The sequence below is a fragment of the Heterocephalus glaber genome, unplaced genomic scaffold (genome assembly GCF_053883595.1).
Source record: "Heterocephalus glaber isolate CG9 unplaced genomic scaffold, H.glaber_assembly_v1.0 deba00000331, whole genome shotgun sequence".
NCBI lineage: Eukaryota > Metazoa > Chordata > Mammalia > Rodentia > Bathyergidae > Heterocephalus > Heterocephalus glaber.
Genome location: NW_028258142.1, coordinates 53796788 through 53814847, shown reverse-complemented (window position 1 = coordinate 53814847; position 18060 = coordinate 53796788). Strand labels below are relative to the sequence as shown.

At 36.4% G+C, this 18060-nt stretch overlaps 1 protein-coding gene across 2 annotated transcripts in view; it reads left to right on the top strand.

Moving 5' to 3' along the window:
- Taf4b (TATA-box binding protein associated factor 4b) overlaps positions 1 to 18060 on the top strand; it is a 225887-nt gene that overhangs the window by 90916 nt on the left and 116911 nt on the right. For both annotated transcript variants that reach the window (XM_087193905.1, XM_013075212.3), the window contains exon 14: positions 12132 to 12236. In XM_087193905.1, coding sequence (XP_087050031.1) covers positions 12132 to 12236 — 105 coding nt within the window. The remainder of the gene's footprint in view (positions 1 to 12131; positions 12237 to 18060) is intronic.

Here is an 18060-nt window from a genome sequence, read left to right as displayed (position 1 = left end):
AATCATCAAGCCTGTTCACATTTCTGATTAAGGTTCTGACAGCAGACGATAATAAAGACAATTGAGGTGTGAGACGTGTGATATGGAGCTGAAGAAATTGGTTTCTATAGTTACTTGACTGATTTCATGCAATTTTTAAGGATCTTTGTGCTAAATAAGAGTGATTTTCTGAGCAACCTTTTTCCTTAACTGTGCCTCTTGAACTATGAAATTTGTTGTTGCTTAACATTGCTGCACTTGGCTCCTAGGTGCCAGCAGCAGCAGCAGGTTATTTATGAATGTTTTAAAGGCCCTTATTGTTTGGATTAATGTAGGAGCTGAGGCAAAGCAAATGGAAATCTAGTAAGATTCTTACAATCAATGTGTTGTGTTTTCATTAACATAGCGAAAGAAAATACATGAACTCTTAGTCAAGGGATATCAGGATTGGAACAAGAAACACTAGAAAGGGAGAATATTAAAAAGGATTGAAATCAGAATCATTTATTTTGAACAACAAAACATTCCTCATACTAATATCCTTTTCTTCAATTAAGGACTGATGGCATGCTTACCTAACTTCTAATGTATAACCTTTTTGGAAAATAGTTATTAGAAATCTCACTCATTTACCCTTAAAGATCTTACCCTGTCTATGCCTCTTTCATAAATCTTCCTAAGCACCTCTATTTTAGATTAATTTTTCCTTCAGCTTTGTATAGGGTGGTTTTGTTTGTTTGATTTTTTTTTTTTTTTAGTATTGTGTTTAATTATTTTCTGAGGGATGAATAGGTGGACAGCATTTTTCAAAGACATTGAGAGAAGTGAGGGAAAAAAAGTGCCTCTTACTGAGAATAGGTGGTAGCAAACCTGTGTTTTCTCTCCATTTGCCCCTCCATGTCATTTTTTTAAAAGCAAGATTAAAAGAACTCTACATAGCTTCTAAGTATTTTGAAAGTGTTTTTAGTTGCTTTCTACTGTAAATCCTCTTTGATCATAAAAGAAATCAAATACACTGGCTCAGGTCCAAAAATAGAGCCATTCTATATGAGTTGCAAATATTTGAAAGTTAAATATTCTCATTTTTGTCATCCTTCTGTCCCCACAGCTCTTAGTGGTCAGTGTTGAAAGGGTTCCCATTCACAATCAAACACACAGAGATGCCATATTTTGTTTGATTGCATACGTATTATCCCTACTTTAATATAGAGTTGAATTGTTCTCTTGGATGGTAATTTGTAAGGTTGTGTACTAATTGCTGTCACATTGGTATAAACTATAATAATTTGGTTTGTGATTTTGTGGGTATTTGACTACCTGGGAAGCTTTCTTGGTTCAATTGTAAAAAATTAACACAGAGCCATTACAATTGCTTGATTTAGAACTGTTTTGCTCTCCTTTCCAGGTACATACTTACCTACCAAGATGGCCACAGGAAATAGATTAATGATAGTATATTATAAGCACAAAACACCATTCTCTTTGGAGAATGTCTAGGCTTTATGCTGGAAAATGTTTCAGCATGATAGTTATTTAAATATTAAATCCAACCTGAATCCACTCCATAATCCATGTTTGCTTTCAATTGTTAAGGACTAGAATTTTGATCTTGAATGTTTCTCCTTGAGTCTTGTCTTTTCTCTAATACAGTTTTAGAGACTATTCATTTCTTTGTTGCATTCTGAGTATATGAAGAAATTTTGTTAAATGGGTCAGGTTTTTATGATGGTATCTGATAATTTCTTTTCATTCTTTCTGTCAACTTCTTCCAACTTTGTTGTTCTCATTTGGCACTTGAAAATAAATAAGTTGCCTTTGGGTTTGCCTCCAGTCTAGTCTAAACCCATCGAAGTGGTTCCTGCTGTGTACGGTTCTTATTGACCTGACAGGTTACCTATTTGATAACCTTATCGTTGTTTGACATAATGTCTGTGCATGTCCCTATAACTGAAACATGTTATTTTAAATTTAAGAGACTATCTTTTTTTCCCTTTTAATGTGTTTGCCGGGGGTGGGGGGGGAGCGGGGAGCATATTCTGTCCTGTAACTAAATTTTCAATACTAGCACTTTCAAAATCTGCATTGTTTTGGATACTTCACCAAAATGTAAGTGCTGATATTCTTTCATTTTACCATAGGTTTGTGAAAGGTTTTAAATAGACTACTAATTGTCAAATGCTTACTTCAAACAAGCAGGCAAATCTTTGTTTACTGCAGCAGCAGACTTGTTGGAATCGTGTGTTCTAGATTAACATCTAGCCCCTAGTGTTTTCATTTCTTAACACACCATCCAGAATTCTGCAGAGCAAGCCATCTGACCTTACACTTCAAACATCCCGATTTCTTAAACATTTGTTATATTTTGTGACCCTTATTTCCTTTTGAATTTCTTCTTTCTCCTTTGGGAAATTTGAGCTCAGTGCATCTGTGCAGAGTGAGACAAAGAATTCATTTACTTTCTTTTTAAAAATTCTTAGCATTTTCTCATTTTTCATCAGACAATAGAGGGAAGAAAAAGGAATACCTGCTGGCAGATTGACTTTGTAGAGTAACCTGTAGGAACTAAGCAAAAGAATAAGTATCAAATAATTACATATATAACAGGTTAGGAAACATGTATCCTGAAGTATTTAGGATTTTTGTTTAAGAAATTGTAGGATACAAAAACTATACATACAGCTCTCCATAAAGCATTACTAATGAATTATAAGATTGATTTCTGATTAGAAAATATATTATTTTGGAATAAGAAGGGCAAGATATATTTTTCAGGTGAAATTGGAAGATATGAAGTCTGTGAAACATGACAGTTAAGGCTAACTACTGAATTGTAGCATTTAAACAATGCTAGCTCTGTATGATTTGGAATTCATGGAACATGAGACAGGGCAAAAGCAAATTTATCATTAAAAGTACATTTTAGCCATCACATTCAGGTAGTATGGAGAAGACTTTCTTAAAATGACAGGGTTTAACGAGCTTGTATATGGCATAGAGAAACAGTGATTTAAACACTGATAGTCTAGAACAGTGATCCTCAAACTTTAGTGTGCATGAAAATTATCTGGGAGGCTTATAACAATACAGATTTGGGGGCCTGACAGCCACAGTTTATTATGATGCCATACTGGGGTGGGGCCTGAGAAATTTGCACCTCTAGCAAATCCCCAGATGCTGCTGCTGTTGCTCACATCCACAGCAGATCATACTTCGGAACCATTGGTGTAGAAGGAGAAAGAAGAGTGCTTTAAAGTTTATCATTTTTATTTTTCCCTTAACTGGTGAGTGGAGGTTAAACAAAAATAGTATGATTTGGGGATCTGAGATTTGTTGTGTTGGCAGAGTTCCATTACCATACAATTAACATCCAGGAGGTATTTTCTTGGAAACAGGACTACACTAGATATTTTCATGGGTATTCTCAGGAGACTTGTATTGGTGGTAGAGATTAATTGGGTGGGTGCATGCATCCTTATTTTTGAGATGTAGGCTCTGTGTATCTTGAGAGACATATCATTTTCTTTACTGAAGAGGTACATGTGTTTAAACAATAACAATAACAACAACAAAACAAAAGAACATTGATCCAGAAGCTAGGAGTCTTGGATTCCATGTTCAGCCTGCCATTGTATCCAGATCTCACTTTTGGAAAGTTACTTTATCTCTTTGAAATTACCTCAGGGTGTGTGTGTGTGTGTGTGTGTGTGTGTGTGTGTGTGTGTGTGTGTGTGTGTGTGTGTGAGAGAGAGAGAGAGAGAGAGAGAGAGAATATTTAAAATGAATTTTACAGTACCTCTTCTGCTTATGAACAAGGCTGTCTTAATTTAGGGAAAGGTGAAGCATAAAAGGGAAAATCAGTAGCTTAATACAACTATGGAAACATTTTAGATAGATGCCTCATGCTCTCAGACTTAGGTTTGAGGCTGGCCATGGATACTTTAGCCATGCACCTGCCTCCAGAGAACCAAAAGAAAGTGAGAAGAAGAAAGGAGTGTAAGGTTGAGAAGGCTGGGAGGTATAAAATCTTGTACTTTAGAATAATCTAAATATCTTGTACATTTTCTTATCATTTTTAACGTTAAAATTAAGTCAAGTATTATGTTTTAAGTTAAAGGGAAAAGGTGCCTGATTGAGATTATGAGGATTATTCCATTTTTCTGAAGGTAGGAATGGATGAGAAGGGACGGTATATCCTGTGAGCCATCAGAGTTATCTTTCAAACGGAAAGAATCCCAGGTGTTCTGCACATTGTCCTTAGTGACAGAAGATGGTGAAAGAAATAGACTCTGACTTTTGAGATGGTAGAATTCCTGCCTGATACTTGTCTCTGAGGGCTTGGAAAGGGTTCTGTGTTTCTAATGTGGTTTCCTTGAATTTTGCTTGAGGTGGGGGCGGAGATTGGGGGTTAACTTGCTTTTCCCTCTTTTGGTTTAGTATTCACCTGTTAACGTTTTTTTTTTTTTCTGTTTAGTTTGAAGTACAATATTTTAGAATTGAATCTTGCTTTCTCCAGTAAATCTGATATTTTTTAGCACCAACTCAGAAGAAATTATAAGTATCATTGGGGATTTCAAAGTTTGGTCAGTTGCTTTTTCCCACAGCATATCTACAGTTTTAATTTTCTAAAATTTGTATTGTTTGTTATTAAGGTTTTATTGTTATCTTTATGCACTTACCTTTCATTGTAAAATCTCAGAAGGATTTACTTAACTCTTCATATGCTGACTTCAAAACTTAGAAGTGTACTTTAGTTCTCTTATTTCCTTAGGTTCTTTCAGATACTCCAGTTTGGTGAAATGAGCTCCTTTGGTTGCTACTAATATACTAATGGACAACACACACCAGTCTTGGAAAGACAGGAACTTACCTCTCAGCTTTTCCCGTTTTTAGCTTGGGAATTACTCATTGTTTATTTTGTACTACTGCTTTCCTAAAGCTCATGGCAGAGTCAGACTGAAGATGATACCTCCTCATATTTTTTAATCATTTGTTAGCGAAGGACTGAGCCAACGTCACCATTTGTACTTTCAGTGCTCATATTTTTGACCCCGTGTCTTGCCTGCCATAAGCATGCAAAAGAAACATACTTTTGTATTTCTAATACTTCCAGTGTTATAACTATCTAGATAAATTTGGTTCTTCCTATAGAATATACTGTATGTTTGTCCAGGCATTAGCTAATATGGCACTTGATACTTTTTATCTAGCTCCTGATTCTTAATCTAAGCCTCCTGGTTTTTGTTTTCATAATTTTTTCTTTTTTCTTTTGTTTTTGAAATTTATATGCTTAGCATCAACAAATAACTTCTATTAAACTCAACCTCTGAAAGCTTGTGTGATCTTTAAGGTACTCTACTAATGGTTTTGAGTTTTGATTAAATGCCGTACTTCTAAGAGTTGTACTTAAAAATGAAGAGACAAGTATTGAACACCAGGAATGAAATAATCTTCAATTACTCTTGCTCTCTGGGGCACTGACCTGAATTGTAGGGGACTTCTACTTCCTATCAGAGACACAGAGATAAGGGGAATGAAGAGCTCTGTCATTTTCATTAACCTTGAAAGAGTGATGATATTAAAGAGAATGTGCCATGTCTGTGTAGTTTGTTTAGGAAAAAGTGTGTGTTGCAGCTGTTGGTGAGCAAACAAGCTTACATTTTATTAAGCACAGGCTAAATAACACATCACATAGCAGAAATTTGTTAGAATTCTGGTTAAACTACCTTCTGAAAGTTCCAGTTAAGATGAGTAAAAATACTCCATACTGTCTCTCCTACTAAATTCAGCTGTAAAATCTGGGCAGAATGCATGGAACAGCAATTTGAGAACATTGAAAAGGAAACAGTAGGCAGATGGGGGAAGAAGATGAGAATTCAAAAGACCACTGTGGCATTGGTGAGGTTGCCATCCTGCCACTCTCTACCACCGTTCTTCCTGCTGCTTGCTCCAGATGTGAACACAAACACAAAGGTGTGGGGCAAAGCCAGGTGACCGAAGCGCTATTTTTTTAGCCAGAGAACCAAAGAGGAGTTCTAGAGAAGGAGAAGATACTGCAAAGATGGTAGAGAAGGGAGGAGCTCAGGAAAGCAACCCCATGTCATTGTTTAAACTAGTAGGTCCATGAGCTACATATTTGTTATAGGTGCATTTCAGTCTGGTGAGCACACTAAAGGCTTTAAGAACTGAACCAAGAGACTACCCACCAGGTCCCAGACTGGCTACTGGGTAATGCATAATTGGGACAGATCTAATTAGAGTTAAAACTAAATTGGCTTTGGAGCCAAAACCAGCAAAAGTCCCATTGGTATCGGTGGCCTGACCTGTCAATTACATGAAAAACAGAAGTACCAGTATTCTGTAAAGAATTTCAAAAAGACACAGAGTTGCATAATATTCAAAATACGTACAAACTATACAGTGATTGGCAGAATGGACTAAAAACTGTGACTGAGCTGTATCTCTCTGTAAGAAAATTGATTCAAATGTAACAGTATACTTAGGTTAAAAGAACGGGGAAATTGCTTACATTAGAAAAGAAGAAAAGTCTCAAATCAATAATGTAAGATTTTACTTTAAAAAATTTAGAGAAAGAAGAGCAATATAAGCCCAAAACAAGCACAGAGAGATGAATAACAAGGATAAGAGCAAAAATCAATGGGAAAAAATGAAATTCAAAGCTGATTCTTTGATCAAAAAAATTGTTACCTCTTAGAAAAAAAAAAGACAAATCACAAATATCAAGAATAAAAGATGGGGTATCACCGTAGACCCTGCAGGTGTCAAAATGTAGTTAACAATTTCTTGAAAAATATGAATTGTCAAATCTTAGCTAATTTGAAATAGAAAACATTAGGTCTGTACTTTTTAAATAAATTTTATTTGTAGTAAACAAATTTAAGTTGTAGTTAAAACTAAAGCACAAATCACTTTATTGATTAAGTTCTACCAAACATTTATAGAATTAACACCACCTTTATACAATCTCTTCCAGAAAAGAGAAAAAATGAAAATACGTCTAGTTCGTTTTATTTGGCTAGCATAACCCTCATAACCAAAACCAGAGAGGTGGTACAAAAAAGAAAACTGCAGACCAAAACCTCTCATTAAGATAGCTTCAAAAAAAATAACAAATCAAATCTAACAATATGTAATAAGAATAATGCACCATGAAAAAAAAATTCACCATGGACACATAGAGTTTATTCCAGAAATGCAAAATTGGTTTAACATTTGAAAAATTAGTCAATATAAACTTCCATATAAGTAGTCTAAGAAGAAAAACCATGTGATTGTGTCTATCAAAGTAGAAATGCTCTGATAAAATTCAGAATCTGTTCATGATTTGAAAAAAATATGTCTTAGGGATCTAGGAATAGAAGGAACTTCCTCAGTCAGGTAAAGGCAGCTTTAAAAACCCTGATGTTATATCATTCCCCCCTGCCCCCCCAAGTACTGGGGATTGAACCCAGGGCCTTGAGAATACTAGACAAGTACTCTACCACAGAGCCACATCCCGTCTTTTTTATTTTTAATTTTGAGACAAAGTCTTGTTAAGTTGAGCAGGCTGACCTTCAGTGTGCAGTCCCCCTGCCTCAGCCTCTCATGTGGCTGGGATCAGAGGCATGCCCCGTGGCCTGGCCTAATAGCATTCTCAATAATAAAAGACTGAACACTTTCTTCCAAAGATTAGGAAGAAGGTAAGGATGTCCACTTTTACCACTGTCGTTCAACATTACACTATAAATCCTTGCTAGTACAGTAAGGCAAGGGAAAGAAAAAAAGGCAAGTAAACCCAAACAGAGAAATAAAATAACTTGTCCTTTTATTTTCTTAAGTGTGTCTTCCACAGATCAAAAATTTTTAATTTTGACGAAGACCAGTTTATCAGTTTTATTCTTGCATAGATATGATTTGTGTGCCCTAAGACCTCAAGTCATGACTAATTTGTCTCTTTTTTTCTAGACATTTATAGTTCTTTATTCTGTGTAAGATAGGCTTAAGTACAGATTGATATATTTTGCACTGGACATACAGTTGCTCCTACAGCATTTTCCAAAAAGACTCTGCTGCACACTAAGGTGATAAGGGTGGATTTTAATCACAGTAGACCTTTTCAAAAGGGAAAAGAGTTCAGTGTGATTGAAACATCTCAGCTGATTTGTACAGAGGTTGTGGGGCATTCTTAGTGGGACCATGAGGGAGCATGGAAATGAAAAATGTTGAAAATTGGCAGAAGAACTGGCCCATTTGAAATCTGCCTGGGCTTTCTAGCTGGTCCTTACTGAAGTTAGGCTCCTGCTCCTGCAGAGAGAGGTTGGAGGCAGCGGCTTTGTCTTCACATCTTCACTGGAGCAATAGCTGGTTCCTTGGTCAGCCTTGAGTGTTCTCAGGTAGGCCCTTCAAGTGGAATTAGGTCATCTTGAATTGTTAATAAATTGTGTTTTGTTCACTTCTTTTCAAGCTTCCATTGAGGCCTAGTTGAGAAAAGGGCTCAGAGGAACTTTGTAGAGTTTGGTCATGAAGAGAATTTTTATCATTTCTCAACTGAAGTATTTTCCAACCTGATCAAAAATTAACTGGTGATATTTACACAGACCTTGTTTTGGGATTCTTTCCTCTGTTCCATTAATTTATGTGTCTTTCCCTTTGCAAATATCATTGTCCTGATTACTATAGCCTTACAGTAAGTCTTAAAATTATGTGATATGACTTCTGATTTTGGTCTCCCCCTCAAATTAACTATTCTAGTTCCTTTGCCCTTCCATATAAACTATTTACTGACTTATTTGGTGCTAGGAATCAAACATAGGGCCTCATGCATGCTATGCAAGTGCCTTACCACTGACCTATATATTCCTAGCCCCCCCATACACATTTCAGAATTAATGTGTTCATATCTATCAAAAAGTATGTGTTGGAATTGTGTTAAATCTGTAGATCAATTTGGAGAGAATCAAAACCTTTTATTATGTTGAATCTTACAATTCTTTTTTTTTTTTTCCCTCAGTACTGGGGATCAAACTCAGGACCTTGTGCTTGCCAGGCAGGCCCAGCACCACTGAGCTACATCCATAGTATATGTTTCCATTTATTCATGTTTTCTCATTTCTTTTCTGTTTATTTTATGGCTTGTAGCATATACACATCTGTATTTGTTAGATTTATTCCTCAGTATTTCAATTGTGGGAATGCTATTATAAATGACATTATTTAAAATTTAAGCTTCCAGTTTGTTATACCTTAATGGTATAATCATAAGATGATTTTTATTTTTTATTTTTCATAAGTTAACTTGCTGTTTTCTGCAGAGATAATTATGCACTCCTGTCTCACTGTCAAGCTTCTGCCTCTGGCTGATTGTTTTTACCAAACTGAAATTCAGCCATAGTTATGCTAAATTTGTATTAACGCCCAGAACTCCCTCCCCTTCCTTCCGGGTGTAAGTGCCTGGCTTCTCTGTTTTGGGTGGGTTAGGGTATGCTGTTTCTGAGAAAGTTTGTTACAGGTGTAGAGCCAACCAAAACTGCTATCAGCTTTCATTTTTATTAGATTTGTGCAAAATTTTCTAAAATATATGTGAAACTTCAGTTTGCAAAGTAGGAAAAAATGTTTTATTACATAGAAAAAGGAATTTGAAGACAAATCAATTAAAAAACTTTTATTTGATAAGACTTTCTTACAGATGTCATTTCACTGTGGGAAGGACTTTAAATATGATTTGTTGTTTGATTTTGTGCTACAGGATAGATTAACACAAATTTGTTTTTTATCACCTAGAAGTTCTAGGTTATTGCAGCATTAAACTAAATTATCTTTCTTATTTAAAAGGCCAGCAGCAACAAAAGATTTTATAACTTCTGAAAACACTTTTCTAACATTACATCTATAAGAATATTAACAATTAAAGAAGGATTTCTGCTGGGCATGGTGGCAAATGCCTGTAATCCCAGCACTCAGGAGGCTGAGGCAGGAGGATTACCATGAATTCAAGGCCAGCCTTAGCAAGAACCTGTCTCAAAGAAAAGAAAGAAAAGGAAGGAAGGAAGAAAGGAAGGAAAGAAGGAAAAAGAAAGAAAGACTTTCGTCCCGTAATTTTTGGAGCGAGTAGAAAATGATTTTTCATTTACTTTCTTTGGTTAATTATTGTCTAATATGTTCAGGCTACTATAACAAAATATCTTAGAGTGAAAACCTTATGATGAACAGAATGTTGCTATTTCTGACAGTTTGGAAGCTAGAGGTCCAAGACCCAGGTGCAAGGCAGTTTGGTGTCTGAGGAGGTCCTACTCCTCGTAGATAGCACCTTCTCAACACATTCTCCCGCGGTGGCAAGTGACTCTCTTTGTCTCTTTTATAAAGGAACCAGTCCTATTTGTGAGTGTTCTTTCTCTGGCCCTAATTGCTCCCAGTGGCCTCACTTCCTAGTATCATCTTGAGGGTTAAAATTTCAGCATTAGAATTTTAGGGGGACACAAACATTCAACCGTAGCAATTGCTTATTTTACTAAATACTCAGTTATCCTGGGTGTCTGTCCTGATACTTAGATAATTTAAAGTGCCCTGAAAGTGGAGTTTATTTACACGTTAACTTCTTGAGAGCGACCACTTCACAATTCCGTTTTTATACTACTTTCTTACAAAGCATGTGCTTACATTTCTTCATTGCTTTTAGAATAATATTCCCAGTGTGTATAGGATGTCTCCACAGGTTCCTTTCAGTTGACTGGGTTGGATCCTATTAAATATGTGACTATCAGTCATCCTGTGTTCATCAGCTTTCCATTACTGTGACAGAATAACTGAAATAAACAACTGAAAGGAGGAAAGGCTTATTTTGGCTTCATTGCTTTTAGGCCTGTAGCATTGCAGAAGCATTGCGGCAGAAGGGACTGGCGGAGGGAAGCTGCTTACCCAGTAGCCACCAGGAAGCAGAGAAAGGGGGAAAGCCAGAGAGGAAGGGAACTGGGAATAAAATACACCCTTCAAAAACCACCTCCCCCACCAGCTTCCTCCAGTTAGGTCCCACCTCAGAGTGAGGCAGCCCTGTAAACCCAGCAGATCAGTGAGGTTAGAGCCCTCCTGATCCAGTCACTGAGCACCAAGCCCCCAACGCAGGAAGCCAGAGGGACGACTTATGTCCAATCTGCAACACAGCCGAGCGTCTTCCCTTACTTCCCTCCATAGTGATAAGGCTTGGATGGGACCGAATACTATTCCTCCTCTGAAAAAGCGTAAGGACTTATGTAGTGGCATTTTATTTTGACTTTCTCACCTTGTGTTTTAAAAGAATGTGTGCCTCGGCACTGGTGCAACTCAGTGTAAGGTGCTGTGTCTTGCCTCTTCTGGGACGCCGTCCACGCACACCCTGTACACTGTCACCCAAGTACTGAAGACAACACCTGGTGGAACCGGGCATTCTGAACTAAATGTGGTGAAAGTTGTACGACCAAACAGTACTTTATCACTCTGAATTTTTTCCATGAAGAAAAATAGTTAAATCCATGATTTTTATTTGCAAGTGAGAGAGTCTAATGTACAAAAGGGTTTGTAATGAGAACACTGGCTGTTTTCATCACTTACTGCTGCTGTGACTGGTATGAAATTGTCCCAACCTCTCAGAGCTTCATTGTCTCTGTTAGAAAATGGGGGATAACACATACATGTGGTTTTTGTATGTTAGCAATTAGTGCATACCTTTCAATGTGATTGTGAGAGTTAAAGTGATTGTAAATCATATAAAATGGTAAAACTATGTCTTATGTAAAAACTTATTTTAAAGTATTTTTTTAATCTAAAAAGATTGACTATAGTTAGAGCAGTCCATTCTCTCTCCTACTTGCTGTTCAACTTATTCTTCAGAATTTCTTACCTGTGCTTATCCTGGCCAGAAATTACGCTTTAGATGCCTTCTTTCCTTCTTGTTTCATCCCATAGTTTCCCATACCTAAGTTCTGTCTTTTTTGCTAAAGATTAAGAACTAAAGAGTTATGGAGTTAAGAAATCAGGAAACCTGTGCTTGGCTGTAAGGGAATCTAATACTTATTTTATACTATAACTTTAGTTGGGGAAGGATACAGAAATCAGCTTAGTGACCAGTTTCTTCCTCCCTCTGAGACTGACTGCGTATAAACACTGGGTTTTTCCATCTTTAGTTGCAGCAGTTGGAGCTCGCCCAGATACAGCACAGAGATGCTAATCTCACAGCTCTTGCAGCTATTGGACCAAGGAAGAAGAGACCGCTGGAACCTGGAAGTGAGGTACTGCTATTATATGTTGTTTTTTTTGTTTTTCATGTCAAGAAAGCAAGCTGAAAAGAAGCAAAGATGTGGAGGTAGCTTACTGTGCTCTGCATGCTGTTGCTGCCAAACTCTTCTCAAAACTCCTCTATGCCAACTTTATGAAACTTTATCTTTTGCCAGGTTTTAACGATGTATATCCTCTTGCACTTTATTCCTGCTTATTTTTTTATACTTTTTCCTATCCCCATCTCCAGTCATACTGAGTCAATTGTTTATTTCTGTGTACCCTTTCTAGCAGTTTTATGTAATCCTCTCCTCTGTTTGTCATCTATTAAGACTGAATTTGCCCTCTTGTTTTTCTTCTGTGAGCCCTGATTGTTTATTCCCACACCAGCTTCCCCTTTGCTCAGTACAGACTGTGTGCACATGGCTTAATTGTTTGTTATTATTTTTTGTTTGAATATTTTTTCTTCTGTTGGATTATAAACTTCTGAAGCAAGGACTGTTATCCTGTCTCGGTATATTCCCTACAGAGCTGGACACATGTATGCTCAATAAATATTGTTAATTGTGGAACACCAGCAAAGGGTGTTACCTCTCCAGAGTAGTTATTTAGGATAATATTAGACTTTGGGTTGAATCGGCAGAGATGAGATTATGGCATATTGAATTATCTGCTTTCTTGGTGCATTGAGAGTTTTGAGAACTCAGGCACATGCATTTCTCCTGTATTTCCTGGAATTTAAGCTTAGGTATTTGTCGAACTTTTAAGTAATGACATCTTGAATTGAAAATACCCATTTCTGGGCTGGGGATTTAGCTTAGTGGTGCCGCCGCCCGCCCTGCAAGCACAAGGACCTGGGTTCGATCCCCGATACAGAAAAAAAAAAAGAAAAAATACCCATTTCTTAAATCAGCTGGTGACATTTTAGTACAATTCTCACTTTGAAATTAACTGAAGACTCTTTTCTTTTTGTTGGTTTTTATTTTGTGGTATTTTAACTATAAAGACCCTTGTGTTTTAAAAATGGGAAAGAGGAGCACATCCTGGTGCATGCCCATTCATTGTTAAAGAATCTTGTTGATTTATTGGTCCCTCCATTAACTTGGGTTGCGGTAGTCAGGTTGTTGAAAACCCTTTACTCACTTGTTTATTCCCTCATAAATAATGCAGAAATTGGGTTTGAAATTATTTTCGTTTTTTAATATTTTGTACTGTGGAAACAGACTTCCTTTTTGTTTGCTTCTCACTTTATAGACAAGAACTTGTTTGATTTAAATTTGTTCGAATAAGCATATCCTCGAGAGAGGAAGGGTGGAGTGTGATTCTTCTTCAGAGAGTAACTCTTTGTTAAAATCTAGGTTTGTTTCTATTAAAGGAAAAAGCTTTCAGTTTGAAAGATCAACTAGAATGATGGTGATTTTAAAAAATAGTAAAAAACTGGAATGTTAAACTTTAGTAAGTTTTGCATTCAGAGATTACCATTTTTGTTTACTGTAAATTGGAGGAATTAGTTTTAGAGCCTTGTGTTTTAGTAGTATTTTTGTGTCATGATTTTAAAAAATGGCAAACTCCCTTTTCCTTAAAAATATCCTAATTGTACAAGTCGTGTATAACCTGGCCTTTGGAAGTTCACACTTGATATCACAGATGTCTTGGTAAAGTTGAGTAGCATTAGCTACTGTCTCCTCATGTTATCCTGACAAAGAACAACAAGTACCGGTCACTGTTTTGACCCAAATCTTTATACCATGAGCCTGTTGGCTTGAGGAGTGGGAGTTAAGGTTTACTTGTGGGGAATATTGTAAATATGTCCTTTAATTACTGTTGTGGTTTGAAGTATATGAAATTAGGTTGTTTTGTTTTGGTTTGTTTTTGGTACTGGGGATCAAACTCGGGTCCTTGCACTTGTGAGGCAAGTGGCGGAACTACTGAGCTAAATCCCTGGCCTGAAATTCGTTTTTAAATTAATGTAGCTGTACACGTAACTGATACGGTGAAATAGAAGCTACTTCAAAATTTAGGGTATTTGCATATATTTTTTTTGTATGGATATTATGCAGGTAGGTAATATGTTTGTAGTCCTTTGGAATTTTAAAATATTAATTCTGTGTTAGAGATCATTTGATTAGAAAGGATCTGCCTTTTTCCCCATTAGCAATAATTTCAAATAGTTACGTGATCTGTTAATGATCCATCATAAATAACAATGTTTATTTTTGTCGGATACAAAAACAGGTTTATTTTAACTTTGTAGTAAAAAGAAATCACATCATTGTACATAAAATCAGTTTTTGTAGCTATGACAGTCCAGATAGTCCCCAACTTACATTGGATGGACTTAACAATTTTAAGACCCCACGATGACGTGAAAACCATATTATTCAGTAAAAACTGCACTTCAGAGTTTGAAGTTTGATCTTTTCCTGGACTAGTATTATGCAGGGTGATTTTTCTTGCAGTGCTGGCCAGCAGCAATGAGGAGCCGCAGCTTCTAGTCAGCCACTGCATTACTAAGGAAAGCAGCTGCTTCTTGAGTGTGCTGTTGCCAAGCTATGATGCCCCTCTGTAGGTTGGGTTATTAATTGCATTTTCAACTTACTATATTTTCAGTCTATAATAGGTTTACTGGGAAGTTTAGGAGCATCTGTACAAGTTACGGAGTGTCACCACTTTTACTTTAAGTACTTTTTTATTAACATAAATAAATGAAGCTTCCCAAGAACATTTAACTACTCACTTGGCTTCAGAAACCCCATTTCTGTAAACATTAGGTGGCTTACAGTACCAGATCATCTACATGGCACTTTATAGTATTGGTGTACCTACTGTATTTTACCTAAAACAATATTCATTTGTTAGCCAAAATGAAGTTTAAATGTGCATAGGTATATCCTCTTTCTCTGTAGAAGAGTAAAGTGCTTCCCTGTATAACTAATTCTTGCATGTAACTGTACAGACATTTCTCCTTTAAGGGCAGATTCAGCGACTAGGTCTTTAACTGAATTGATGGCTAAATGAAGAATTGCATATAGCATGTATATTACAATATTCAGAACAAAGAAATGGTCAAAGGAAACTTTTATTTGTTTACTTTTTTGGTGCCAGGGATCGAACTCAGGACCTCAGGTCCTTGCGCTTACGAGGCAGGCACAGCTCCACTGAGATAAATCCCCAGCCCAGGAAACTCGTAACTTGATGAGTTTGCTTTTATTTGCATAACTTTTACGTGCAGTACTGTACTGCACAGTACAATAAGCAAAAGTTACAGTACTGTATAAACAAGGTGTATTGTACAAAAAGACATCAAGGATCTATCAACAAGATGTATAGAACTGTACCAAAAAAAAAATGGGTCGTAAGTTTGAATAGTGGTTCGGTGGTTAAGTCCAAATAGTGGATAACCAGGTAAGTCGTTAAACAAGGAATGTCTGTAAAGTGCTTTTTGGAACTTTGGGTTGGCAATAAATTTCAAAATTTGATTGAAAATTTATCAAATTATATAATTCTGATCTTAGAAAAGTACAGCTTTTCCATAGCTGAATTCTAAGTCAGAGAGGAACATCAGGTGTTGATACTAGTTTTGCTATTTCTCTCAATTGAGACACTATTAAAATGTATTTTTATTGTACTTTTTAAATTTTCTGAGCCTTGAAAATAAGGTATTTCATCTTGGTATAAGGTATTTCTTCTTCAAAATACTTATTTTTTAAACCAACTATTTAAAAAATATTATTAGCTAAGTAAATGTTATTTGAATAGGACCTATAAAATAGTTCAGTTGCACAGCCCTACTCCTAACCACTTATGTTCAGGGGCCTCATTCTAAGATTAACAATAGAAACCATCACATTGCAGTATTTTGTGAGCAGATTTATTGGATGTAGGGGAAAGAAGACCAGAGAGACAACTTAAAATGACATGCAAAAATTTTGTTCCTATTTTTCCATTTTCTCATATTAATCCCATTCCCTTCTATCCTTTCCCTTAGCCCTCCCACTTCCTTCCCCTTTGCCCCTTTTCTTCCTATTTCACATGACCTATTATACATTTAGTCCTTATTTACACTTTCAGTTTCTCACACCAGAGAAACTATTCGGTATTTACACATCTGTGTCCTATTTATTTCACTTAGTAAATAGGGAGGGCTGGAGGGGTTGAAGGGAGGCCTGGGCAAGGGTGAAAAACAAGAACCAAGAGAGACTATGTAAAGGTGCAAATTTCCAATGATGAATGTCATTATATTGTATACCTAAAATGTACCAATTATTAGAATGAATAATCGATAATGTAAAATAGGAAGAAAAGGTCCAAAGGGCTAGGGGTAGTGGGAGGCACAGGGGAAAGGAAAGAAGGGAAAGGAAAAAATGATGAGAAATGGAAAAAATGGAAATAAAGTCTTTGTAAATAGGGAAGGGTGGAGGGCGTGAAGGGAGGGCTAGGAATGGGGGAAAAATAAGAACCAAGATGCATTATATAAAGGTACAATTCCCAATGAGAAATGTAATTGTGTTGTATACCTACAATGTACCAATAAAAGAATTTAATGCAAAAAAAAATGGCATGTTACATCCGAGTGCCGAGTATATTTCATTTTTTAGCTTACAAAGAATGATCACAGAGAATTCTATTAATTATTACATGTGTTTAGAGACAAATTCCTGAAAAATTCCGTACCATAAAGTGTTCCATAGCAATTGTTCGCTGTAGATTTCAGTTAGAACATAAAACTTAAGGTCTAATTAGTATTTATTTTACTGCTATAGCAGCTTACCCTTACCTCTGTCTATGACTTGATATTTAAAGCATTAGGATAGTTTGTTTGATTTGGGGTGATGAGGTAGTGAGGAGAAACAGCATTCAGAAGGTTATGGGCAGGGCTGGGGATTTAGCTCAGTGGTTCCACCGCCTGCCTTGCAAGCAGAAGGACCCGAGTTCGATCCCTGGTACCAAAAAAAAAGGTTATGGGCAAATAGCAATACAACTGTGGATAAATAAATAAATGATGATACTGTTTTTACAAATCCTTCCTACGTGTCTTGTCATTATTTTGAGGCCCCTTATTTGGTGCCGCAGAACACAGAGGAAATAGTTCTGCTCTCTAGACTCTGGTCGCCTGAAAGGCACGGTGTCTCATTGGAGCCTGTTCTCTCTGAGGTTAAAAATACCTCAGGGTTGTAAAATTCACCCACATATGTTTCTTGGGGGGTGGTGTCTGATATACTACTTTAAAAATTATATAGGATAGCTATTTTTAAGAAATAACTTATTTGAAGAAAAATCAAAAGTTATTTATGAATCAGTAGTAAAGCAAATGTAAGAGTAATAAAACCATTGTCTTTTTAATAGCTACTTTAGTTTTGTTACTTAAGTTTATAACAGGAGTTGAGATAGATAAAAGTCATTCACAATAATTTGACAAATTTGTATTGATCACCAACAATTTAGAAAAATTTAATTTCATTCTTATGAAAAAGAAAAATATCTGGAATCCCTTTAATAGACAACCAAAAGTGACCTGGGCCTTCCTCTCATTTTTTCTGTTTATCTGAGAAAAATTTTCCAGAGTCACAGTGCTACAAACATCCTTTCCCCATTTCTCATGAATCAGTGTTACATCCTCAGAGGCACTTAGTAAAAGGACTGCTTACTGGAATCCCAGAATAGCTTTAGATTTTTGCAGAAACAGTGTAGTATGTAGTCCTTTCTTCCTCCTCTGTGCTAACCGTTAAAAAGGTGTTCTCTCTTTCCTCCTGTTACTTCAGTGCTTCTGTGGTGTGCTCTTTCTGGGAAGTGAAAGCCGGCTAGGGCAGTGCCAAGTAAAGATGCACCTGGTTTGTA